A 27,409-nucleotide genomic window follows, 5' to 3' on the forward strand; every position below is an offset into this window, starting at 1 on the left:
CATCCTGGTGAGCTGCCAGGCGGCCTGCTGGGGTGGGCACAGGTCAGTGCCAGGAGTATCCATCTCGTAGGCCCTCCTGGTGCCACTCAGTGGAGACATGTGAAGCCCTTCCCAGGGCCAGGCACCAGGCTGGGATCAGAGGTGCCCAGTAGAGCATTACACAGAACCTGGACCTGTGGGCGACGACTGTGGAGGAAAGTGGGGATCTGCTGAGGGGCAGGGCAGGTCTGAGCCAGCCAAGGGCAATGAGAAAGTCACCAGGTGTCCTCCTCTGCATCCGGCTTTGCAAGATTGACATTTCAGAGGGTGAATAATCACCCTGTGGCTGCCCCTGGCCCCAGAGACAGAACTCTGCCCCTTCAGGGGTCTCAGATGCAAGTCGTGTAAGGACAGCCTCATGCCAGGTTGGAAGCTGGGCCTGGCAGCAGTGTGGTCACAGCAGCCCGGGCAGCCCCGCAGGCGTGTGGAGGGAACAGCTGGGGAAGCCTGACCAGGAGGTGGTGACTGGACTGAGGGGCTGTCTGGCAAGGTTCTCCGCCTGGGGGCTGGGAGGAGCTCGGCTTATCTCTGAAGGCAGTATAGACCTATGTGGAGCTTGAAGCCAGTGTCTGGATCAGAGTCTGCCGGGCTGCCAGCCCCCAGCTAGGAGCCAGCCCCTCGCTTCTGCAGTGTCCGAAGTGATGAGGAGGGGCTGGGCTGGAGCCAGTCTTGCCTGCTGGCTGTGGCCATGGGGAGTCCTTTCTGCTCTGACTCCTGGCCTCTGTTGCCAGGGCTTGGAGGCTTAGAGGTGGCCTGTGTCCCACGAAGAGTCCTCAATCTCCTCACTTTGTCCAGGTGAGGGATCCAGGAGGGGGAGGTTCCCAGGGCTCGGACAGCACAGACCTTGTCAGTGTTAGGCCCTGGCTGACCCAGGAGTGTCAGGCGGCGTGCTCACTGCCAGCAAGGGGCCGGTATTGGAAGAGCAGTGGAATGTGCTGGGCATGCTGTGTAGGCATTCCTCAGCCCTGCTGGTGTTCTTAGGGTATTATTGGGGTACACTGCCATACAGAATATGAAAAAGCAAAAGAAAGATGCAGCTGTCTTTGACCTGGGTGATGTTGGCTGAGATTCATGTGGTTTCACACTGTTAAACATTTCATGGAAAACTATAGTCCTGTTGTAAAAACCAAGTCTCCAGATGAAGAGGCGACTTGCACTTCCTGGTGCTGCCCCTGGACCCTGACCCTGCTCTCTCTGCCTCCCAGGCAAAGGCCGGCGTGTGCAGCCCCAATGGTCCCCTCCTGCTGGGACTCAGCCCTGCAGACTCCACCTTTACAACAGCCTCACCAGAAACAAGGTAAGGAGGACACAGATTCCCTGGGACGTGCACAGGATGGGGAGGCAGGGCGGCCCAGGTGCCCTGTCACACAACAGACTTGTCTGTTCCTTCTCCTGGGCTCTGGAGTTCCATAAATCCAGGTTTAAGATCCTCCAGCCACTTCCATGTGATAGTCTCTGTGGCCCAGGGGCAGAGTTGTGTTCTGAAACTCAGACATGTGAAGTATCACGCCTCATGTGGAAGCCTGCCATGGCTTCTGGGCGTGGATCACCCTGGCTTGTCTCTCGGACTCTGCCCAAGCATGAATACCTGAGGTCATCCACAGCCAGGCCTTTCAGGAGGACGCGGGGTTGCAGCAGTTGACACCGTATGGGCCAAGCAGGATGGGCAAAATGGCAAACTGGCTGCATGTTGTTGGGAGCACAGCCGGTTTTGAGAAGGCGGCAGGACGGGTTCCTCACAGAATGGGGTTTGCATGGTTTGCTTGGCTCAGGGCATGGCCAGTGACTCCAGAGATTTCGGACCAGGCTCTGGCCGGGGCTGCTTGGATTTCCATCAGCAAGCACACTTGGCAGATGGGGAGTCAGGTGTGAGGCAGTTCATGGCCTTCCTTGGGAAACTGGTTGAAGATGATGCCCCAGAGAGGTCTGAGGATGCTGGGATGTTGGGGAGTGGTGCCAGAGCAGCGGTGAGTAGCACCATGATTCAGGGGTCCTGGCCCCCGAGCCAAGCTCCTCCAACAGGGACTGACCCTGGCCAAGTGCTCTCTGCCTCAGTTTCTTCGACTGTAAAAAGAAAATTACATAACCTACATCCTAGAGTGTACTGCGTGGAGCAGATATGTTCAATTGAGTATTTTGCTCAGGGCCTGGCACATGGTAGGTACTCAGTAAATACTAACCGTGTTATTACTGTTAAATAAGTGGCATTTCAACAATAAGTAAAATCATTGATTCCCTTTATGGCCGCCCTCCATAGATGAGTGGACCCAGGGAGGAAGAGGCTCCACCCACGCCGGGCTCTCGGTCGGTGGGGAGGTGCCACACATCTCACTGGGCTCCCACCGAGACTGACTTTCCACAGTCAAACAAAGTGGTCTGTGTTGAATTTGTTGGCACAGAACGCAAACCACACTGTGATGTTTGTTGCTGTTTTTGGTAATCCTGTGCAGTGTCTCTTGCATTTCTTGTGATCGTCATTCCTTCATTCCTAACAAAGGAAGTGTTCATACCTCAAGATGGGAAAAAGGTGACGTGGTACTGCTGTGGGCCGACCGTCTATGACGCATCTCACATGGGGCACGCCAGGTAGGTCCACTGCCAGGTGTCCTGTGGCCAGAGCCGTTGGGATCCACAGCCGGGATCTTAGCTCTACAGAGATCTTAGATCTGCTACAGGGACCTGAGATTTGAGGAATCAAGCCTGAGTTTCTTCTCCTATTTTTAAGGTGAAAATTTTAGTTCCGTAAGTAATCCATATTCACTGCAGAAACGCTACAGATGAGCAAAAAGGAAGTGTCTGCAGCCCCGCTGCTAGCATGCTGGACTCCACCTGGCCGCTTTTTCTCATGTACCTTTAAGTTTTCTGTCGTCCCTCAAACTCTGGTGGGGTCCCCAGATGCTGAGTTCCCATCACACTCAGACCTGACCGGCCTGAGGCTGAGTTGGCTGTCACCCCTCCCCGCCACACTCACACTGGATGGTCATGGCTGTAGCTCCTAACGAGTAGCTGTCTGTTGGGGTAAATGCCACAGAGTCTTTTATTTGTTCATGTTTTAGTTGCAATGCCAAGGTCTTGTATAGTCAACCCTTGAACAACCCAGAGGGTGGGGGCGTAGCCCTCTGCACAGTTGAAAATCCACATACAGCTTTTGATTCCCCAAAACGTCACTACTGAAATAGCCTCCTGTTGACCAGAAGCCATACCAATAGCATGCCGGTCAGTGAACACATATTTTACATATATATTACATACTGTATCCCTAACAACAAAGAAAGCCAGAGTAAAGAAAATATTATTAAGAAAATCAGCTGGGCGCAGTGGCTCACGCCTGTAATCCCAGCACTTTGGGAGGCCGAGGCGGGTGGATCATGAGGTCAAGAGATTGAGACCATCCTGGTCAACATGGTAAAACCCCGTCTCTACCAAAAATACAAAAAATTAGCTGGGCATGGTGGCGTGTGCCTGTAATCCCAGCTACTCAGGAGGCTGAGGCAGGAGAATTGCCTGAGCCCAGGAGGTGGAGGTTGCGGTGAGCCGAGATCGCGCCATTGCACTCCAGCCTGGGTAACAAGAGCGAAACTCCATCTCAAAAAAAAAGAAAATCAAGGCTGGGCACAGTGGCTCACGCCTGTAATCTCAGCACTTCAGGAGGCCGAGGCAGGTGGATCACCTGAGGTTGGGAGTTCAAGACCAGCCTGACCAACATGGAGAAACCCTGTCTCGACTAAAAATATAAAATTAGCCAGGTATGGTGACACATGCCTGTAATCCCAGCCACTCGGGAGGCTGAGGCAGGAGAATCACTTGAACCTGGGAGGTGGAGGTTGCAGTGAGCTGAGATCGCGCCATTGCACTCCTGCTTGGGCAACAAGAGTGAGACTCCGTCTCAAACAAAAAAAAAATCATAAGGAACAGGAAATATGTTAACTATTCATTAAGTAGAAGTGGATCGTCGTAAAGGTCATCCTTGTCATCTTCACGTTGAGTAGGCTGAAGAGGAGGAGGAGGAAAAGGGGGGTCCTTGCTGTTTCGGGGTGGGAGAGAAAATCATGTGTAAGTGGACCCATGCAGTTCACGCCCGTGTTGTTCAATGTTCAGCTGTATATATCGTCTGATTTGGAAATGTGTGTTTTCTTCATTGCTTTAGGTCCTACATCTCTTTTGATATCTTGAGAAGAGTGTTGAAGGATTACTTCAAATTTGATGTCTTTTATTGCATGAACATTACGGATATTGATGACAAGGTAAAGAAAAGGATTTTATATGATTAAATTTTAAATGCAGCTGGATGGTGTGAGAGAAGATAGGACTTTTGCATAAGTAAATAAAATAACGTAGGCTTGATCCAGCTTGTGTTTTGACCTGATAAACATCATTTTAATCTCCTCAATGAATAGTATTCCAGCTTATGCTACTGCTATGTTCATTTATATAGATGTTGAGATTCAGTTAGAAACCTGCATGTTGGTCAGGTGACAGGAACCCCTGGTGTTCTGCAGAAGGAAAGCCGCCCATTGCACACGCTTCTACTTCCGGCTCCTCAGGGGAAGCCGGGGCCCCCTGGCTTGTTTCCTTAAGTGGCAGAAAGATCACGTTAGGCCTTGGGCACTACTTGGCGGGTGGGAGATGGAGGGTGGTGTTTCTGTTTGGTGATGGTGTGCACGTCCGGGGCCCGCAGTTGTCTCCCCACACCCTCACCCTCACCTAGAGTTGGCCAGGTAGAGAGCGGCCGCTGCTCAGGGATGAAAGTGGGCTCTAAGCATCACTCCCCAGTGTCTGCCTTCCCTCTCTAGATCATCAGGAGGGCCCGGCAGAACCACCTCTTCCAGCAGTATCGGGAGAAGAGGCCTGAAGCGGCACAGCTCCTGGAGGATGTTCGGGCCGCCCTCACGGTGGGCCTCTTGCTGTCTGCTGTGGAAACTGAGCCCTGTGCTTTCTGTTCTCGGTCCTCCGTAGGGTACTGTCCCTAGGGTAGCGTCAGTCTCGCAGACTTTCACAAAGTGTATGTTACGCAAGCCAGTGCCATCGGGGCACTGAAGTCTCCATAGGTCAGGTCCCTTGGCCTGTGACAAAGTCACCAGGAAAAACGCACTTGGGTGGAGTGGAGAGTAGGTGACGTTACTGAATTCATCTCGGTGCCACTAATTACCCTTACAAAAATGCTTAGCAATACTGCTATCTAATCTTCAATGCCAAGGTCACAGCTAAATCAGAAACTTCTGACTGAGATGCAAAAGCTATACTAAGCTGCTGAATTTGGTAGTACTGTAAATTTTCAGAATTTTTTGAAGAAGTTTGTTCTCTCTAGTATTTTCATTCTGAGTAACCATTATTATATAGTTATTTTTACGACAGTAGTAAGAATAGGTCATTTTATTCTCTTTACTAATAGTAATTGCAGTAATAATTACTGGCATGTTTACGGCATTTTATCTCAAAAGCAGGAATAAAATTAGAGCTTTGCAAACTTTTAGGTCAGTGAGGCCTGAGTGCCTTCCTGATGGGGGTGTCTGCAGCCACCTCAGAACTCGCTGGGTGACCCACTTTCCCTCATCCCCAGAACAGCCCTAGAAATACTACTCTCACACCCATTTTGCACTGGAGAAACTGAGGCACAGAGTGGTTAGGTGCCCTGTCCAAGGTCACACATGAGAGGGCCGTACTAGGAGCTCCTGAGCCGGGAGCTTCACAGTCTCTTAGTTACTTACGGCCCTGCCCCTTGGGGTGCAAACTTCTCTCTATGGGGCCATGGGAAAAACTGGTCTGTTTTCTACCTTGAATCACCTTGATGAACTTGGGGTTTTGCTGAGCCATATCTAATAGGTTTGACATCTCTTTATGGTTGTAGCCATTTTTGGTAAAATTAAATGAGACCACAGATGCCGATAAAAAGCAGATGCTTGAACGGATTCAGCACGCAGTGCAGCTTGCCATAGAACCACTTGAGAAGGCTGTGCAGTCCAGACTCACGGGAGAGGAAGTCACCAGCCATGTGGAGGTGAGTTTCACACATCTCCCAGCCAGCCCTTTTGGGTCACATGTCAGGCCGTGCACAGATTGATCTGTGTGCACAGCTTGAGTCCACAGATTGTCTTAGTGGAAGATACTATGGCCGTGTCTCCTATGGCTCCACTGTGGCAGGTGGCCCTATTCTGTGGTGGCTGAGTCAGCGCCCCTCCCCTCCTACACCCTCTTGCCACATTTCCTGGGTGCAGAGCCTGTGCCACGGGAAGGAGACTTGGGATCCACTACCCTCACCCTCACTTAAGAGTTGGTCAGGTGAGAGAGTGGCCTCCGTCAGACAGGCAGGAGGTGCACTTGGAATATGGGGGCACAGCCTTCTGTCGAAGTATTCCAGGATTCTTCCGTGGACTTTCCCTGCACCGACTGGAGAAGGAAGAGGAGCAGGGATTAACGAATTGAGCATTGAGGCCTGTGGGTACCTACTGAGCCTGGGCCTTCACACTGACCAGGTCTGCTGTCCCTGCAAAGGCCTCCTTCACACACAGGGGAGAGATCTGGGTGCAGAGGGGGCCTTGCCCTCTTCCTCAGGCATTCCCCTGTGGCTGGCGCCCTGGACACGGCTAGGATGGCCTTCTCCTTTGTGCCAGCACCACCTGCTGGTCACTCTTTAGGAACTCGAGGGAAAAAAGAAGAGATGGCTGCAGCTGTGCCAGGAGAAAGAGGCCCCACTTAGGCCACAGCCTTACCACTGCCCTGGCCCCAGGATTCTGTGGCCTGCTTCTTTTCCGTTTGGTCTCTTCTGTGTCCTGACCCAGCAGATGACTTGGTTGTGCCTGTTTCCAAGCTTCATGGAAACGCGCCATGTGTGTGTAGTCGTCAGTGTGCTTTCGCCCTGGCTGTGCTTCTGGGATGGACCCACGTGGCCGTCACTCCCTCAGTGCCTGCCTGGGGGCCGAGCTGTTTGTTCTCCTGGGACGGGCAGTTAGGTTTCCGTATTACCAGCAATGCTACTATACATTTTTCCCATTATTCCACTAATATTCTTCTTATTAAAAATTGTGATAAAACACACATACGCAATTTACCATCTTAACCATTTTTACAGATTTTTTCTTTGTAGAGAACAGGGTCTTTTCGTGTCTGGTTTGTTTTGCCCAGCGTAGCGTCTCCATGGTTTACCCATGCTGTCGGCCTGTCACACTCTTCCTCCTCCCGCACTGAATCATACTCTGTGCTATATAGATGGGCCACGTTTTGTTCATCCATTCACCTGCCCGTGGACACGTGGCTTGTTTCCACCTTTTGGCTGTTGCGAATAATGCTGCTGTAAACCTGGGTGTACAAATACCTGTTCGAGTTCCTGCTTTCACTTCTTTTGGAGATCTTGCTGGGTGATAGGAGGATTCTGTTTTTGGTATTCTGCGTAACCACCATGTTGTTTGCACAGTGGCTGCACTGTCACACGTTCCCACTCGTAGTGCTCCTGGGTTCTGTTTTCTCCATGTCCTTGCCAAAGCTTGTTATTCTTCATCTTTTTCATCCTAGTAGGTGTGAGGTGGTGTATCCTGTGGTTTGGGTTTGCATTTCCGCAATGACTAGTGATGTGGAGCGTCTTTTCCTGAACTGTGAGTTGTTTTGTGTTGTCTCTGGGTGGACATCTGCAACTTTCTTTAGGCCATACACCTGCAAGTGGAATTGCTGGGTTGTATAGGATATATGTGGGTGACTGTCGGGGGTTCCCAACACTGCCCACACATTCTGGGTCCTCTAGGAGGACTCATGAGACTCGGCACTGAGTTATCATCTCGTCTAAGGTTGGTTTGTTTGGGGTTTTTTTTTGTTTCTTTTTTTTTTGAGATGGAGCTTCACTCTTGTTACCCAGGCTGGAATGCAATGGTACGATCTCGCCTCACTACAACCTCTGCCTCCAGGGTTCAAGCAGTTCTCCTGTCTCAGCCTCCTAAGTAGCTGGGATTACAGGTATTACAGGTGCATGCCACCACACCTGGCTAATTTTTTGTATTTTTAGTAGAAACGGTTTCACCATGCTAGCCAGGCTGGTCTCGAACTCCTGACCTCAGGTGATCTGCCCCCCTCAGCCTCCCAAAGTGCTGGAATTACAAGCATGAGCCATCATGCCCAGCCTTATGTAAGGTTTATAATAGTGACACAGCGGAGGGGCACAGGCTCAGGCAGAGTCTTCATTCATCCACAGGCAGGCTGCTGAAGCGTCCTCCCTCCCTCTCATGAGGACACATAGCACACTTTCCCCCTCCAGGAAAAAATACAGCCATATGTGTGAAATGTTCCTCCCTAGGGAAGCCTGTCACATAGGCACCCTCTCCCTGGCACGTGCCACAATTCCTGACTCCCCAGAAGGAAAGCTGGGGTTCCACCTGCATAAGCCACAGTGTTTGTTCAACAGCCGAAGGGAGCTGCTGCCACAGAGCTGGGTGTCCCAGCCTCTTAGCATAGGGGACATTTCAGCTCCCAGATGCCAGCCAGTGGCCAACTCTGTAGGCAGGCCTTTCTCAGGTGGCACACACAGACCTGCTAGGCTCACTTTTACCTGCATAGTAACCATATCAGCAGTGTCTGGATGGTCAGGCACAGCGGCTCACACCTGTAATCCCAGCACTTTGGGAGGCCAGGGCAGGAGGATCACCTGAGCTCAGGAGTTCCAGACCAGCCTAGGCAACATAGTGAGACTCTATTTCTACAAAAAGTTTTAAAAATTAGCCAAGCATAGTGACGCATGCTGATGGTTCCAGCTACTCAGGAGGCTGAGGTGAGACAATTGCAGGAGCCCAGGAGTTTGAGCTGCAGTGAGCCATGATTGCACTGCTGCACTCCAGCCTGTGCAACAGAGAGAGACCCTGACTCTTAAAGGAAGGAAGAAATGTCTGTGCAATTTCCTTCTTCCTCTACCACATTTCCAGGGTGCTGTGTATTTGCACATACACCCGTATTTGTCTTGTCAGATTCTTCCCTTTCATCAGTCAAACGAATGCAAAGTGTTGATTGCTGTGGTTTGAATGCCTCTTTTTCCACCCTCTCCTGAGACTAAGCATCTTGTCACGAGTTTGCTTCCAGCTGTGATTCTGTGCCCCATCTCTCCCCGTTTCCCACGGGGTTATTGGTCTTTTTCTTACCGTTTTGTAGCGTTCTTATGTCTTCCGGTACTAATTGCTATGATGTGACTGTCCTTTCCAGAACTCATGTTGAAACTGAATCCCTAGTGTAACAGTATTAAGAAGTAAGGCCTCTTAGAGGTGATTGGGTCGTGAGAGCTCTGCCCTCCTAAACAGATTCATCCATTCAGAGATAAGTGGCTTAATGGATTAATGGGTTGTCACAGAAGTGGGGTAGTTATCTTGAGAGTGGGGCTGTTATGGAAGCCAGTTTGGCCCTCATGAGCCCCCTGGCCATGTGATGCTCTGCGCCACCTTGGGACTCTGCAGAAAGTCCCCACCAGCAGGAAGGCCTAGAACAGATATGGCCCCTTGACTTTGAACTTCCCAGCCTACAGAATCGTAAGAAATAAATTAAAAAAGTCTTGGCCAGGTGTGGTGGCTCACCCCTGTAATCCTAGCACCTTGGGAGGCTGAGGTGGGCAGATCACCTGAGGTCAGGGGTTTCAGACCAGCCTGGCAACATGGCGAAACCCCATCACTGAAAAATATAAAGATTAGCCACCGTGGTGGCTCATCCTGTAATCCCAGCTACTCTGGAGGCTGAGGTAGGAAAATGGCTTGAACCCAGGAGGCAGAAGGTTGCAGTGAGCCAGGATAGCGCCACTGCACTCCAGCCTGGGCAACAGAAAACAGACTAAGACACGAATCCATCTCCGTGACGTGTTGGGTCTCTCAGTTCTGTTCTGTTGGTCAAATTGTCCAGCCCAGGCCAGGTGCAGTGGCTCATGCCTGCAATCATAGCACCTTGGGAGGCCGAGGCAAAAGGATCCCTGGAGCCTGGAGTTTGAGATCAGCCAGGACAACATAGTGAGACTGTATCTCTACAAAACATCTAAGAATTTAAAATTAAAAAGACTTATAAAAATTGTCCAGTCCTCCAGGAGTATCATGCTGTCTCCCAGGGGTATCTGATGGGTGAGAGGTCCCGTCTCGGTTTTGTTGTTAGGTGTGTTTTGAAGCCTCAGCTTGTCAAGTTGCATGTCAGAGACCGTTGGGATTTTAAACATTGTGCTTAAGAACCATCTCACGTCCAGTTTGGCTGTGTTGAGCCTCTCTAGTCTAAAGACTAGATAAAACATAAATGTTTTATCAGTTTTTGCCCATTCTTTATTTTTTTTTTCTTTGGATTTTTTCTGTTTTTCTTTGTCTCACTTAGCAGTCCAGCTCATTTTCTGATTTAAGAATTTAAGGCGTGGCCGGGCGCGGTAGCTCAAGCCTGTAATCCCAGCACTTTGGGAGGCCGAGGCGGGTGGATCACGAGGGCAAGAGATCGAGACCATCCTGGTCAACATGGTGAAACCCCGTCTCTACTAATACAAAAAATTAGCTGGGCACGGTGGTGCGTGCCTGTAATCCCAGCTACTCAGGAGGCTGAGGCAGGAGAATTGCCTGAACCCAGGAGGCGGAGGTTGCGGTGAGCCGAGATCGCGCCATTGCACTCCAGCCTGGGTAACAAGAGCGAAACTCCGTCTCAAAAAAAAAAAAAAAAAAAAAAAAAAAAAAAAAAAAGAATTTAAGGCTATAAATTTTCCTCTGACTGTTGTTTTTGCTGCAGAATTTGATATCATTCACTTGTGAACAACTTCTAATATCCATTTTGTTTTGTTTTTTTAGCCCAGGAATTATCTAGAAGTAATTATCTGAAAGGTAATTATCTAGAATTACCTAGAAGTCTTCAATTTCCAAATAGATAGTATGTTTTCGCATTATTCCCTCTAACTTAATTACCCAGTGATCAGAGAGTGTGGTCTGTCCCGTGCTGGATCTGTGAACAGAGACTTGTGTTTCTGAATGTTCTCTTGGGCTCGAGAACGTGCTGTATTCTCTAATCACCTAGTGCACAGTTCCACAGGCCGTCCAGTTGGCTGAACCTGGCGACTGCGTTGTTAATATTGTGTGTGTCTTTGCTTATTCTTCCTGCTGGCGTTGCCTATTCATACAGCTTCTTAAAAAAACAGAAACACGAACCAAAACAAAACTCCCCTCTGATGTTGAATTTGTCTGGTTTTCCTTAGTTTTTCGCTTTAGAAACAACAACAAAACAAAACGTACTTTTCTAGAGCAGATTCTGGTTCACATCGGAATTGAGAGGCTATGTATGTATCCCCAGCCCACCTCACCGTCACCCACCTCACCATCACCTCCCTAGTATCCACACCCACCATAGGGTACATTTATTACAGTCAGTGAACCTGCACTGACACATCATTACCCTGAGTCCCTGGTTTACATTAGGGTTCGCTCTCAGAACCCTGTGGGTCTGCACAAATACTGCCTGTATCCACCATTACAGTATCACACAGAGTAGTTCCATTGCCCTGAACATCCTCCGTGCTGCAGCTATTTGCCCCTCCCTCCCCACCCCAACTTCTTGACAACAACGGGTCTTTTTACTGTCTGTCTCCATAGTTTTGCCTTTTCCAGAATGCCACATACTTGGAATCGTACAGTGTGTAGCATTTCAGATTGGCTTCTGTTTGAGATAGGGGGAAATTTTTTTTTTCACATTTTCATTTCAAAACAGAATACTTCAACTCTGATCACCAAAATGTGTAGGGATTTCTCCCTCACCCAACCCACCCCTGCCCCAACAACCAAACAACCAGTCAGTTTTCTAGCAGACATCAGCTGGGTGTCCTATAATTTAATTCATATACAACTTAGTCTGCCAGAAGACAGTGTCAGATCCCAAAGATTGAAGGCTCAGTCCCATAAGACTGTCCCCAGTTCAGATGCCAATTGAAAGTAGTAGTTTGTGGCTGGGCGTGGTGGCTCACACCTGTCATCCCAGCACTTTGGGAGGCCAAGGCGGGCAGATCATGAGGTCTGGAGTTCGAGACCAGCCTGGCCAACATGGTGAAACCCTGTCTCTGCTAAAGATACAAAAAATTAGTCGGGGGTTGTGGTGTGCACCTGCAATCCCTGCTACTTGGGAGGCTTGAGTCGGGAGAATCACTTGAACCAGGAGGCAGAGGTTGCAGAGAGCCAAGATTGTGCCATTACACTCCAGCCTGGACAACAGGGCGAGACCCTGTCTCAAAGTAAAAAGAAGGTAGTACTTTGTTACCTCTACTTCTGACCTGCCAGTTATAAATCAGGGGTTCCTGTGAACCCCTCTGCAGGTGTAGTTCATTTGCTAGAGCGGCTTGAAGAACTCAGGGAAATACTTCTATTTACCAGTTTGTTAATAAAGAACATCACAAAGGACTCAGATGAACAGGAAATGGAGAGATGCACAGGGCAAGGCACGTGGGAAGGGGCGTGGAGCTCCCGTGCCCTCTGTGGCCGCCCTGCAGGCACCGCCACAGCGCAGCAACCGAGAAGCGCTCCGAACTTTGGGATTTTCTGGAGGCTCCATTACAAAGCCATGATTGATTAAACCATTGGCTGTGGGTACAGCTTGACCTTCTGCCTGCTCCCCAGGCCGAGGGCTGGGGCTAAAAGTTCACCCCTCTCTCTAATCACAGGGTTGGTTCTCTTGGTAACCAGCGCCACTCTGAGGTTATCCAGAAGCCCACCAAGAGTCACCTCATTAGAACAAGAGATATTCCTGTCCCCCAGGAAATTACAAAGGTCTTATTAGATCTGTATCAAGAACCAGAAGCCAAGACCAATGTATATATATATTGTTATGTGACATCACAGCTTCTTTCACTTAGTCATATGCAATTACGTTTCCTCCATATCATTTCATGGCTTGATAGTGCATTTTTTTTCTTTTCTTTTCTTTCCTTTTTTTTTTTTGAGACAGTCTCACTCTGCAACCTCCACCTCCTGGTTTCAAGCAGTTCTCCTACCTCAGCCTCCTGAGTAGCTGGGATTATAGGTGCCTGTGACCAAGCCCAGCTAATTTTTATATTTTTTAGTAGAGATGGGGTTTCACCATGTTGGCCAGGCACGTCTCGAACTCCTGACCTCAAGAGAGCCACCCACCTTAGCCTCCCAAAGTGCTGGGATTACAGGCGTGAGCCACCTCGCCCTGCCTGATAGCGCATTTCTTTCCAGCACTGAATAACATTCCATGATTCATTGTCTGGATGTACCATGGTTTATCCATTTACTTGCTGAAGGACATCTCAACTGCTTCCAAGTTTTAGCAGTTATAATAAAGCTACTGTAAACATCGTGTGCAGATTTGAGTTTTCAGCTCCTTTGGGTAAACACCAAGGAGTACGATTTGCAGAAGCCACCAAGCTCTTCCTTCCTAAGCGCCTGCACCATTTGTATCGCCCAAATCCGTGAATGAGAGTTCCTGTTGTTCCACACACTTGCCATCATTTGCTATTCGTGATCCAGGTTTTGACCATTCAATAGGTGTGTAGTGAGATGTCGTTTTAATGTGCGTGTCTCTGATGACATAATGTGGGGCATCTTTTCCTGTGCTTGCTTTCTGTAGGTCTGCTTTGATGAGGTGTCTGTGAGAGTCCTCGGCCTGTTTTTTAACCAGGTTGTTTTCTCTCTTCTTTTTTCTCTTCTTTTATCTTCCTTTCCTTTCTTTTCTTCTGGAGTCTCACTCTGTTGCCCAGGCTGGAGTGCAGTGGTGTGATCTCGGTGTGATCACTGCAACCTCCAAGTGATTCTCCTGCCTCATCCTCCCAAGTAGCTGGGATTACAGGCGTGCGCCACCACCCCTGGCTCATTTCTGTATTTTTAGTAGAGACCAGGTTTCACCATGTTGGCCGGGCTGGTCTCGAACTCCTGCCCTCAGGTGATCCACCCACCTCAGCCTCCCACAGTGCTGGGATTACAGGCGTGAGTCACTGCACCTGGCTCCAGGTTGTTTTCTTATTGTTGAGTTTTAAGAGTTCTTTGTATATTTTGAATAACAGTCCTTTTCAGATGTCTTTTGCAAACATTTTCTCCCAATTTGTGGCTTGTCTTTTTATCCCCTTTACAGTGTCTTTCACAGAGCAGAAATGTTTAATTTTAATGAAGTCCATTTAAGTAATACTTTATTTCATGGATTGTGCCTTTGGTGTCGTATCTAAAATTCGTTACTGCATCTGGGCCATCTGGATCTTCTCCCGCGTCATCTTCGGTGAGTTTTGTAGTTTGATGCTTTACGCTTAGGTCTGTGGTCCTTTTGGAGTCAATGTGAAGGGTGGAAGGTCTCTCTGTAGGTTGATTGTTTTTACACATGAGTGTCCAGTTGTCCAGTGCCGTTTGTCTACGAGACTGTTTTTTTTTCCATTAGATTACCTTTGCTCCTTTGTCAAAAATCAGTTGATGGTATTTCTATGGGTCCATTTCTGGACTCTGTTCTGCTCCATTGATCTATTTGTCTCTTCTTTTGCCAATGCCATACTGTCTCGATTACTGTAGCTTTATAATACATCTTGAAGTTGGGCAATGTTAGTCCCCCAACTTTGTTTTCCTTCAGTATAATGTTGTCTATTCTGGGTCTTTTTGTTTTTGTTTTTTGAGTCTTGCTCTGTCACCCAGGCTGGAGTGCAGTGGCACGATCCCAGTTCACTGCAACCTCCGCCTCCCAGCTTCAAGCAATCCTCCTTTCTCAACCTCCCGAGTAGCTGGGATTACAGGCATGCACCACTATGCCTGACTAATTTTTGTATTTTTAGTAGAGATTTTTCCATGTTGGCCAGGCTGGTGTTAAACTCCTGGCCTCAAGCAATCCACCTGCTTTGGCCGCCCCCACCCCGCCCTGCCAAAGTGCTGGGATTATAGGTGTGAGCCACCACGCCTGACTTGTTTTGTTTTTTGTGTCTTTGTTTTGAAATGAAGTCTCACTCTGTCACCCAGGCTGGAGTGCAGTGGCATGAACATGGCTCACTGCAGCCTTGACCTCTGGGCTCAAGTGATCCTTCTGCTAAAACCTCCTGTATAGCTGGATCCATAAGCACACACCACCATGCCTGGCTAATTTTTTGATCTTTTGTAGAGATGGGGTCTCACTTTGTTGCCCAGGCTGGTCTTGAACTCCTGCCTTGGCCTCTGAAAGTGCTGGGATTACAGGTGTGAGCCACCATGCCTGGCTGCTATTCTGGGTCTTTTGCCTCTTCATATAAACTTTGGAATCAGCTTGTCGATACCCACAAAATAACTTACTGGGATTTTGATTGCATTAACTCTATAGATCGAGTTGGGAAGAACTGAAATCTTAAAATACTGAGTCTTCCTATTTATGAACCTAGAATATCCCTCCATTTTTTAGTTCTTTTTGATTTTTTCCTCAGGGTTTTAGAGTTTTTCTCATATAGATCTAGTGCATATTTTGTTAGATTTATACGTAAGTATTTCGTTTTAGAGTTGCAAATGTAAGTGATAGTGTGTTTCTAATTTCAAATTCCACTTGTTCATTGCTGGTGTGTACGAAATTGATTGACTTGTCTATTAATCTTGTATCCTTCAACCTTGATATAATAGCTTATTGGGTCCAGGATGTTTTTTTGGTCAGTTCTTTCAGATTTTCTGCATAGACAATCGTGTCATCTGTGAACAAAGACAGTTCTACTTCTTCCTTCCCAATCAGTAAACATTTTACAGGTTGCGTATCCGTTATCTGAAATGCTTGGGACCAGAGGTGTTTTGGATTTCACATTTTGAAACCTCTGCATATTTTTTCTTCCCCCCTCCCCTCCCTCTGGAATCTCTGCATTTTTTTCCTTCCCCCTCCCCCCCCTTCCGGAATCTTTGCGTTATACTTAACCAACCGAGCACCCCAATCCAGACGTCGGAAATGTTCCCGTGAGCGTCATGTCAGCACTCAAAAAATTTCAGATTTTGGAGTATTTTAGATTTTCGGATTAAGGATGCTCAACCTGTATTTTCTTTTCTTGTGCCAAATAAACAAGTCCTTATTAAGCCAGGAATTTGGAGGTTAAAAAACACTCACGAAAGTGTGGGGTCCCCTATGCCTGGGTCCCTGGAGTTTTTAACTGTCAGCCTTGCCTACGCCAATCTGTCAGTTACATTCCTGGTTTTCCTCCTGACACTGGTTCCCACAGGGTTTTCAGCTTATGAGTCTCTGCTCTGGTAAGTTGTGATGCTCTGTTCACCTGTTGGTCTCTCCAGTTTGGTGGGCAGTGGTTTGCCCTGTGACCTTACTTCTCTTACGGATCTAAGAAGAGTTGTTTTTTTCAGTTTGTTCAGCTTTTTACCTATTGTTAGGTAGAGTGGCAACTTCCAAGCTCCTTACTTACGTGAAACTGGAAAGCAGAAGTCCCTGTCATTTTGATGTATACATTTTGATTGTTAATCTGTTTGCTTAACCAGCAACACTGAGTGTTCCTGTCCTGTCATCAGGCAAGTTTTAGAAACCTTGTCTTAGAAGTATTGGTGGGAAGCAGCTCTTGTCTCATCTCGAAGTGTGTATATTTCCGTTGTTGAAGGTGGTTGCCGTCTTCTGGCTTCCCTTGCTGGCTATTGTTGAAAACATTGGCTGCCCTCCAAATCACTTCTCTTTGATCGGTGAATATGTCTTTTCTATCAGGCTCCTTATAAGAATATTCTATTTGGGCCCGGCACGGTGGCTCACGCCTGTAATCCCAGCACTTTGGGAGGCCGAGGCGGGTGGATCACGAGGTCAAGAGATCGAGACCATCCTGGTCAACATGGTGAAACCCCGTCTCTACTAAAAATACAAAAAATTAGCTGGGCACGGTGGCGCGTGCCTGTAATCCCAGCTACTCGGGAGGCTGAGGCAGAAGAATTGCCTGAACCCAGGAGGCGGAGGTTGCAGTGAGCCGAGATCGCGCCATTGCACTCCAGCCTGGGTAACGAGCGAAACTCCATCTCAAAAAAAAAAAAAAATATTCTATTTTCAGTTTTCTGCTCTTTCACTAAGACAGTGTAAGAGATTTGTTTTTACTCATCCCATTGGATATTTTGTGTGCTTCCTGGGTCTGGACTGTGGGATGGGTTTTGAGAAATTCTCAGATGTGTCTTCAAGTATCACCTCTACTCTCTCCCTCTCTCCTCTCCCCTGGGATGCCAGTTAGATGTGAGTCTCAACATTTCATCTCATCCTTCTCTGTGTCTCCTCACCTGTCTTTCGTATTTTCCTTCTTGTCTGTCTTTCATTTTGGATGGCTTCTTGAGTTCTGTCTTCCTAGTCACAAGTCCTCCCTTCAGGTAGCGAGTGGAACACAGTCACTCAGCAGGATAGGTAAGACTGTTTTGCCTGTTAATAGAGTTCATCTCTGAAGATTCCATTTGCTTCTGTTTTCAGATGTGCCTGGGCCATTTTGCTGGCCTCTTATTGCTTGCTAATGCTTATCATCTGTGAGTCTGTATTTATTTATGTATTTATAATTTTTTGTTTGTTTGAGACAGAGTTTTGCTCTTGTTGCCCAGGCTGGAGTGCAATGGTGCGATCTCAACTCACTGCAACCTCCGCCTCCTGGGTTCAAGCGATTCTCCTGCCTCAGCCTCGAGAGTAGCTGGGATTACAGGCATGTGCTGCCATGCCCTGCTAATTTTGTATTTTTAGTAAAGACGGGGTTTCTCCATGTTGGTCAGGCTGGTCTCGAACTCCCGACCTCAGGTGATCCGCCTGCTTCCGCCTCCCAGAGTGCTGGGATTACAGGCTTGAGCCACCGTGCCCAGCCCATCTTTCTTTCTTTAAGCATGTGGATTCTACTATGTATCTGTAACTCTTGCATCTGAAGTGGCCATCTGTCGTTTCTGCGGATTCCCATTCACAGTTGCTCATGTTCTTTGGCATTTGGTGACCTTGATTAGGATGTCAGTTCTTGCTGGGTCATGACCTTGGTGATCCTGAGGGCCGGGATGCACATGTTTCCCTATACTTAGGGTGGGCCCACCGTTTGCTTTCCGGGCTTGGCAGCCTTTGCTCCCGAGAGCACATGCCCTGCCTTTGGTGCCTGTCTACCCCCTGAGTGCCCCGCTGTGATAGCGAGGGTGTGTCCATTCCTGCAGCTGTGCCTGGCCACTTGCAAGCCTGCAGTATGTTAACACATCTGTTTGATTCAGAAGCTGTAGGCAGGGAACCTACATCAAGAACCTGGCCACGTGGGCCCTGTGCCCCTTCTGTGTCTGTGCTGTGGCTTCTCCGTCCACCCTGTGTCCTTGCTGTCTCCTGGCCATATGGGCCCTGTGCCCCTTCTGTGTCTGTGCTGTGGCTTCTCCGTCCACCCTGTGTCCTTGCTGTCTCATGGCCATGTGGGCCCTGTGCCCCTTCTGTGTCTGTGCTGTGGCTTCTCCGTACACCCTGTGTCCTTGCTGTCTCCTGGCCACGTGGGCCCTGTGCCCCTTCTGTGTCTGTGTTGTGGCTTCTCCATCCACCCAGTGTCCTTGCTGTCTCCTGGCCACGTGGGCCCTGTGCCCCTTCTGTGTCTGTGTTGTGGCTTCTCCGTCCACCCTGTGTCCTTGCTGTCTCCTGGCCACGTGGGCCCTGTGCCCCTTCTGTGTCTGTGTTGTGGCTTCTCCATCCACCCAGTGTCCTTGCTGTCTCCTGGCCACGTGGGCCCTGTGCCCCTTCTGTGTCTGTGTTGTGGCTTCTCCGTCCACCCAGTGTCCTTGCTGTCTCCTGGCCACTTGGGCCCTGTGCCCCTTCTGTGTCTGTGTTGTGGCTTCTCCGTCCACCCTGTGTCCTTGCTGTCTCCTGGCCACGTGGGCCCTGTGCCCCTTCTGTGTCTGTGTTGTGGCTTCTCCATCCACCCAGTGTCCTTGCTGTCTCCTGGCCACGTGGGCCCTGTGCCCCTTCTGTGTCTGTGTTGTGGCTTCTCCGTCCACCCTGTGTCCTTGCTGTCTCCTGGCCACGTGGGCCCTGTGCCCCTTCTGTGTCTGTGTTGTGGCTTCTCCATCCACCCAGTGTCCTTGCTGTCTCCTGGCCACGTGGGCCCTGTGCCCCTTCTGTGTCTGTGTTGTGGCTTCTCCGTCCACCCAGTGTCCTTGCTGTCTCCTGGCCACTTGGGCCCTGTGCCCCTTCTGTGTCTGTGTTGTGGCTTCTCCGTCCACCCTGTGTCCTTGCTGTCTCCTGGCCACGTGGGCCCTGTGCCCCTTCTGTGTCTGTGTTGTGGCTTCTCCATCCACCCAGTGTCCTTGCTGTCTCCTGGCCACGTGGGCCCTGTGCCCCTTCTGTGTCTGTGTTGTGGCTTCTCCGTCCACCCAGTGTCCTTGCTGTCTCCTGGCCACTTGGGCCCTGTGCCCCTTCTGTGTCTGTGTTGTGGCTTCTCCGTCCACCCTGTGTCCTTGCTGTCTCCTGGCCACGTGGGCCCTGTGCCCCTTCTGTGTCTGTGTTGTGGCTTCTCCATCCACCCTGTGTCCTCGCTGTCTGCCAGGCCATTTTCCTACACTTTTTCTCTCCACCCTTGGTTCTTTGCGTCGCATTCCCATGGGAGGCCACAGACCAGCTGCTTGGTGCCACGCCCTGTGCTAGGTCCAGGTCAGGGTGTTGACAGCTCTAGGTTCCTCCCAGGTAGGTGGAGGGCAGACATTTCTCCCTCCGACACGAGTGCAGTCGGGACATGTCTCATACCTAGAGTGCATGTGCTCAGGACCTGGGTCACACAGATGCCACGTTGTGCTGGGATTGGTTTTTCCTCCCATTCCATGGTGTGGGAAGTGGGGGTGGCATCTGCAGTCAATGGCATCAGGGAGATGGGTCCTTTGAGACATCCAGGACCAGTGCCCTGCCCGTCTCTTCTAACCTCTGGCTGTCTCCATCGTGAATCTTTTGAACGCACTGAGTGGTCGTGCTGTAGGTGACTCGCTGTGCGCTCCTGCCCAGTCTCTGCCCATGACCCTTCCCTGCAGGGCCCAGGTAGGCTGCATGCGCTTCCCAGGCCCACCCTGGCCCTCCACCTCTTTGTGCCTCTGCACCCTCGGTCCCCTCGGCTCTGCTCCTCTGAGTTCATGTGAGACCCGCTCGTTTGTGGAGCCTTGTATTTGTCCCAGCTGAGCCAGTTGTGTAAGCATCACTGTCTCCCTGGGAGATGGTGACGCGTCACAGGTCAAGGCCAGCACCTTTGAATTCAGGGCTCTGACTGGCTCACTCCAGCTGCACGAGATGTGCTCATGTGAGGTATGTGGCCCACTCCTGGAGTTCTGTTTCTTTCTCTTCAGGTGTTGCTCGAAGAGGCCAAGGATTTGCTCTCCGACTGGCTGGATTCTACACTTGGCAGTGATGTGACTGACAATTCCATCTTCTCCGAACTGCCCAAGTTCTGGGAAGGGGAGTTCCACAGGGACATGGAAGCTCTGAACGTGAGTGTCACAACTGTCTTGTGCTGGCTGTCTTGTGCTGAGGGTCCTGATTTCTAAATTCCTGTTTTGGTAAAGCCTGCTCAGTTAAGTGGCCAAGTCAACATTGAATTCGAGCTGAGGGACATAAAATGGGCTTTGGTTTTATGAATTGGTGACGTTTTCATGGAGCACGTGGTTTTCTCTTGTCTCCCACAGGTTCTCCCTCCAGATGTCTTAACCCGGGTTAGTGAGTATGTGCCAGAAATCGTGAACTTTGTCCAGAAGATTGTGGACAATGGTTATGGGTAAGCACAGGGGCCCCCCAAGGGCTGCAGAGCACAGGGGCCCCCACTAGGGCTGCAGAGCACAGGGCCCCCCCCAGGGCTGCAGAGCACAGGGGCCCCCCAGGGCTGCAGAGCGTTGCACGGGGAGGTGCTCCCAGCTCTGAGTCTGAGTTTGGGAAGCAGGGAGTTGGTGTTCTGGGGTTGCCCCAAGAAGCAGGGGAGCAGGTGTTCCGGGGCCACCTAGCCAGAAGTCCCAGCAGACTTCCTCCTGCCACTCAGGGCCTCGCCCTGAGGAGCATGGGTCCGCCCTGCCCTGGGGGCCATGGTGAGAGCCTAACCCAAAGTCTGCTGGGAGGTTTGGATGCTCAGACCATCGGTCACGGGGCCGCAGAGCTGCATGGTGGTGAGTGTGCATGTGGCTGGGTCTTCACAGACATCAGCGCTGTGGCATGACCATGTCAAGAGTGCCAGTCCTGGTGTCCTAGCCCGAGGGAGGGTGCGTTTCATCAGCGTCTATTGCTTGGCTATGATTTTAGTGACTTTTTGTTGGTGAGTCTATCACACACTTCCCTGGCCTGTATTGTCTCAATCTCCAAAGTAAGCATTTTCAGAAATGGCCAACAAATGGGAATGCAGACAGGAACCTGGTTATCTGTCTGTCGCATTCAGCACTGTGCCGTGCCCTGCTCCCGGAGACTCACTCTGCAGGGCCCATCAGGGGTCCCTGTGTCCAGCCTCAGGTTGCTTCCCTCCCCACCTGGTTGGGGAAGGTGAGTCAGGCAGGAGCCACGCAGGCTGGATGAAAGAGAAACGAGAGGTTGTGGCAGTGCCAGGAGTAGTAACGCTGCTTCTCTCCCCACTGAACACAAACCACTGTGGGGCAGCGTAAGAGCATGTGCCAAACTGAGAGGCACGGGCAAGCCTAAGCTCAGAGAGGACAGGTCATTCCAGACTGGAGTCATCTGGAGTGCTTCTTGGAAGCCAAGAGCCTCAGTTGGGCTAAGCTGCTGGGGTAGAGTGTGGCCGTTCAGGGACAGGTGAGGCATGCCACACAAGGATGAGGACTGCAGCAGCCCTGGAGCAAGGCAGGGTGGGAGCTGCATGGCCACAGGATGCCAGGCAGAGGGGTGAGCTGCCCAGGGCGGTGGGATGGGCCCTTGTGTCCCACTCAGTCCAAACTAGCTGATGCGGTTTTCAGTGTCCACCACAGAGAGTAAAGAGGCCACAGATTTCACAGTTTTATAGCCCTGCTTTATTTTGCTGCTGGCATCCTGCTGAAATGCTTTTGGGTCTGTTAGATTCCCCCTACTCAATTCCTTTTTTGTTTTCCAGCTATGTCTCCAGTGGGTCTGTCTACTTTGATACAGTGAAGTTTGCTTCTAGCGAGAGGCATTCCTATGGGAAGCTGGTGCCCGAGGCCGTTGGAGATCAGAAAGCGCTTCAGGAAGGGGAAGGTGAGGAGGCAGGCCTGAGAGCGCTGTGGGATCCCCATCCTGGCACAGCCTGGGTGGTGTTCACCCCGCAAGGCCGCGGCGCATGCTGTAAGCCCGCCCCTCAGACTCTTGGGAATTTCAGGAGTTTTCTACATAAGACCGTGAAATGTCTACATGATCTTACTGATACATGATCATTGTGCAGTTTATGCTGTACACATGATGTTTTAATACATGCACACAGTGTGTAACGATCTGGGTAATTAGGGTGCTCATCACCTTAGACGTTTATCTTTGCATTGGGAATGTTCCGTGTCTTCTAGCTATTTTGAAATACACAACAAAGTTCTTTGGTAGCTGTAGTCGCCCTACTGTGCTACTGAACGCAGGAACTTACTCGTTCTGTCTGTGTGTTCATGCCTAGAAACCAGCCTCTCTTCACTCCCGCCCCTGACCGTCTGGCCCTTCTCTGGTGGCCGCTGTGCTACTCTCTGCCTTCTTGAGGTCCACCATTTTTTAGCTCCCACGTAAGAGGGAGGTGTGCGATACTTGTCTTTTTCTGCCTGGCTTATTTCGCTTGACAGAATGTCTTCCAATTCCATCCACATTGCTGTAAAAGACAGGATTTCATTTTTTTGTGGTGTGTTATTTTTTAAGCAACAAAAGACAGTAAACACAGTGCTGTCTTGAGAAACACAGTGGCCGTGGGGCCTGGATTCGCAGGGCTGGTGTTTGCTGACTGAGCACGTGAGGTTTACGGTAGACTGGAGTGCTGGGGTGTGTGCTGAGTGGCGCATATTTGACAGCAGCCTCCGTGCCCATCTGGATCTAAATGCTTCAAACACGTAACAGGCTTCCTCTAGACCAGGCAGAATTATATTTGGAACCCTTTCATTGGTGTTTTCTTCATGTTTATTCTTTAAGTGAGTCTGGGGACACATCCAGAAGAGCCAGGGTTGGAAGCCTCCCTGCGGAGTGGGGTCCCCATTGTGCCAGGGCACATTCTGTGCCCCACGACCTGCCCTAGTGTTTCTGGAAGACAGTTTGGCTGTAAAACTGTTCATACTTTTTGATTTAGTAATTTTAGGTCTGTATTCTAAAGAAATGTTAGAACCTAAAATAAAACAAGACAGGCCAGGTGCGGTGACTCACGCCTGTAATCCCAGCACTTTGGGAGGCCGAGGTGGGTGGATCACCTGAGGTTGAGAGTTCGAGACCAGGCTGACCAACATGGTGAAACCCCGTCTCTACTAAAAATACAAAAATCAGCCGGGTGTGGTGGCACACACTTGTAATCCCAGCTACTCAGGAGGCTGAGGCATGAGAATCACTTGAACCTAGGAGGCAGAGGTTACAGTGAGCCAAGATTGCGCTACTGCACTCCTGCCTGGGCAACAGAACGAGACTCTGTCTCAGAAAATAATAATAATAGTAAAATAAAATAAAACAAGACAACACAGACTGAAAAAAGATAGACTAAGCCAGGTTAACAGCATAAATATCACACCCATGGCACTGCAGGCTCCAGGTTTGTGGGAGTTCAGGGGCAGATTTGTGATGATAAAGCGCCTCAGCCCTGAGAAGACCCAGCCTGGGCCTCTGTGGCCCAGAAGCCTCCAGTAAACATCAATTTTTTTTTCTTCTTTCGAGACAGAGCATAATCTTGGCTTACTGCAACCGCCACATCTCGGGCCCAAGCAATTCTCCTGCCTCAGCCTCCCAAAGTGCTGGGACCACAGGTGCGAGCCACCACGCCCGGCCATCAGTTTTTATATCAACTCTAAATTATGACATTTAGCAATTTGGTGATTTTTTATGGTCATCATTAATGTTGTTTACATTTTAGTTGTAATCCTGTCATTACCCACTCAGGAATGGTAATTTGGTTTTTTTCAAAATGAAGTTAAAGTCTTTGATCTTCTCTGAATTATAAGGACTGCTAACAACCATTTCAGCAATAACTATTTACTGAGATTTTAAAATATTTCAAGGTAACTGGTCCTAGCAGACTGGAAAATACCAACTCTAGAACCCTAGGACTGGAGTGGACATCCCCTCATTTCACACACTTCCCAGGAGCTGACAGATCAAGCAGGCAGAGAATAATAAGGATATGAAATGTTTGAAATACAATTAACAGGCTTGGTTTAAGAGCTGGGAACTTTGCACTCAGGAATTAAAGAACATCCTTTACTTCCAGAAACACAGAACCATACGCCAGGCCACAGAAAGAGATCTCCATAAATCCCAAAGAACCATTTACAAGGAGACCTCGTTCTCTGACCACGGAGCAATTGAGTTAGATGACAACACTTGGCCGAACATGGTGACTCACACCTGTAATCCCAGCACTTTAGGAGGCCGAGGCAGGAGGATCACTTGAGCCCAAGGGGTCGAGGCTGCAGTGAACCCTGATTTGCAGTGGCACTCCAGCCTGGGCAACAGAGCAAGACTGCGTCTCAAAAAAATTAAAACAGTTTTCTTTTTAAATAAAAAAGATACCAACACTGACAGGACATCTAAAGTGTACAAACCTGCCGGGGGAGTTGAAGTCATGCTTCTGGATAATTCCTAGGAAAGAAAACCCACAGAGGGAAGTCAGGAGTGTTTAAGCCAAACAGTAGCAAAGGTGCCACCCACCAAATCTGGAGAATGCCCTCAAGCACTGATTAGAGGAAACTGATGTTTTTAAATGTAGTTACTAAAAGATTGAAAATAAGTGAGTCGCTGGGCTCGGTAGTTCACGCCTGTAATCCCAGCACTTTGGGAGGCCAAGGTGGGTGGATCACGAGGTCAGGAGTTCCAGACCAGCCTGGCCAACATGGTGAAATCCCGTCTTTACTAAAAATACAAAAATTAGCCGGGCGTGGTGGCATGTGCCTTTAGTCTCAGCTACTCGGGGGACTGAGGCAGAAGAATCTCTTGAACCCGGGAGGCAGAGGTTACAGTGAACTGAGATTGCACCACTGCACTCCAGCCCGGGCAACACAGTGAAACTTCATCTCAAAAAAAAAAAAAAAGAAGTGAGCTAAGCAGTCGGTCAAAAGCCAGGAAAAGAACAAGCAGTGGAAAGAAATAGGGAGGAAATAAAACCTAAATCAGAGATGAAAGAAACAGAAATAATTGTAAAAGCCAAAAGCTGGTTCTTCATAAAAAATAACGTAGAAAAACCCTTAACAAGTTTGGTTAATAAAAATAGAAGATTCAAAAATATGTTAGGGCTGGGGCACCAAAGCTTGTGCCTATAATTCAGCACTTTGGGAGGCCGAAGCAGGAGGATCGCTTGAGACCGGGAATTCGAGACCAGCGTGGGCCACATAGTGAGACCCCATCTCTACACAAATTTTAAAAATTAGCTGAGTGTGGTAGCGTGCACCTGTAGTCCCAGGTACTCAGGAGACTGAGGTGAGAGGATTACTTGAGCCAGGGAGGTCGAGGCTGCAGTGTGCTATGATCGCACCATTGCACTCCAGCCTGGGTGACAGAGCAAGATCCTATGTGTATATATGTCTGTTTGAATAACAAGACAAAAAACTGAATGTAACTGTGGATATAGTAGAGCGTTTCTTAAAGTCCTTAGAGGAAACCGTGAACAACTCGCACTGCGTTTGACGCTTAGATGTCAGGAGGAAACCGGCAGCTCGTGGGAAAGGTGGGACTGGGAGGGCCCAAGGGACTGGTGAGTGCAGCAGTGCCCTCGAGGTCACGTGGCGAAGAAATGTTCTGGAAGCAGCTGGAGCACATGAACTCACTGCTTTATGACGAATTTTGCTATCGGTTCTTTTTCCTTTTTTTTTTTGAGACGAAGTTTCACACTTGCTTCCCAGGCTGGAGTGTAGTGGCGTGATCTTGGCTCACCGCAACCTCTGCCTCCGGGGTTCAAGCGATTCTCCTGCCTCTACATTTAGTACATATTTTGTGATCACGAAGTTGGTGTTTTAAAAAAAATGTGATACTACGCTGAGCACGGTGGCTCACACCTATAATCCCAGCACTTTGGGAGGCCGAGGCGGGTGGATCATGAGGTCAGGAGTTCAAGACCAGCCTGGCTAACATAGTGAAATCCCGTTTCTACTAAAAATGCAAAAATTAGCCAGGTGTGGTGGCACGCACCTGTAGTCCCGGCTACTAGGAAGGCTGAGGCAGGAGACTTGCTTGAACCGAGGAGGCGGAGGTTGCAGTGAGCTGAGACCACGCCATTGCACTCCAGCCTGGGTGACAGAGTGAGACTCCATCTCAATATATGTCAATGCTTTTCTTGTTGACTCTGTTTCTCAGGGCAGCTTAGGTCTGCTGCCTGGAAAGATCTCAGTGCAACCTCTTAAAGGTCGCCTGAGTTAGGACCCTAGATGGAGTCTGTTCTTCCTCCACAAGGGGGTGACAGCACCTAGGGCAACCCTTAGACCAGGGACCAGGGACCAGGAAAGGCTGCAGCAGCTGGGCAAGACCTGGCATGGGTCCTGGCAACCTTGCGCCCAGAAGGCCTCTGCTCTGCCCATTCATCGAACAAAGGGGATTCTCTGTGTGACCTTTGGACTGACTCACAGGTTTCTATATTCACAGCAGCTGATCTTTCCGTCGGTCCTGCATGTATCATTTAGAGAAATCTGCAGTGATGATGCATTCCTGTTCTGGGGACTCAGACCATCTTGTACCTTGAGTGTCAGGTGGCTGCCTGTCACCAGGTCGATGCATGGAATTCACCAAGTGGTTATTTCTCATCCCTCAGCAAGGCATTGATGGTCTTGTCTTTATTGACCAACTGATCATTGGCTTTCTCCAGGAAATAGAACTTGTGCCGAGAGCAGTGTTCCCCTTTGCTCATGCCCTTACTGGACTATTCTTTAGCTTCCTTCACCCTTTTTCCCCTTACAGACACACAGGAACAGCAAATGTCCCCTTCACCACCACACTTCCCTGGAGGAGTACACAGCAGCTTAGCTGCGTCCTGGTGTCCCCTGGAACCCATAAACCAATAGTTGTGCGGCCCTTGACATACTGGTCCCACCTGCATGAACCAGGCAGCATCCCTGAGCCATGTCCCAGTGGGCCGCACCCCTATGTCACCTTCTTGTGAGTGCTCTTACTCGTCCTAGACACTGGTGGGCTAATGCTGTGAGAAGGCAGCAGGAAGGCGAATGTCTTACGGAGACCCCAGCTGTGGCTTCAGGTCAGCCAGGTCTGCTTGGACACTGGTGTGTAAGCCGGTGAATTTGGGGCTTATGAACAGTTTTGTAAATCTGGACACTGGGACAAGACCAGAATCTGGTCATACATAGGAAACTTGAAGAAGTGCTTGAGCCAAGTTAATAAACAGAAGTTAGTCAGA

The 27,409-nt window shown here is 49.6% G+C and overlaps 1 protein-coding gene across 5 annotated transcripts in view; it reads left to right on the plus strand.

The window, feature by feature from the left end:
• The window catches only part of CARS1 (cysteinyl-tRNA synthetase 1), a 56,173-nt gene that overhangs the window by 13,438 nt on the left and 15,326 nt on the right, over positions 1-27,409 (plus strand). For all 5 annotated transcript variants that reach the window (XM_012456151.2, XM_012456152.2, XM_012456154.2 and 2 more), the window contains 8 exons: positions 1,245-1,336; positions 2,537-2,625; positions 4,187-4,283; positions 4,833-4,931; positions 5,888-6,037; positions 20,244-20,384; positions 20,580-20,668; positions 21,980-22,101. In XM_012456151.2, coding sequence (XP_012311574.2) covers positions 1,245-1,336; positions 2,537-2,625; positions 4,187-4,283; positions 4,833-4,931; positions 5,888-6,037; positions 20,244-20,384; positions 20,580-20,668; positions 21,980-22,101 — 879 coding nt within the window. The remainder of the gene's footprint in view (positions 1-1,244; positions 1,337-2,536; positions 2,626-4,186; positions 4,284-4,832; positions 4,932-5,887; positions 6,038-20,243; positions 20,385-20,579; positions 20,669-21,979; positions 22,102-27,409) is intronic.

The sequence above is a fragment of the Aotus nancymaae genome, unplaced genomic scaffold, assembly GCF_030222135.1.
Source record: "Aotus nancymaae isolate 86718 unplaced genomic scaffold, 86718_ANA_hifiasm-v0.15.2.pri h1tg000106l, whole genome shotgun sequence".
Classification (NCBI taxonomy): domain Eukaryota; kingdom Metazoa; phylum Chordata; class Mammalia; order Primates; family Aotidae; genus Aotus; species Aotus nancymaae.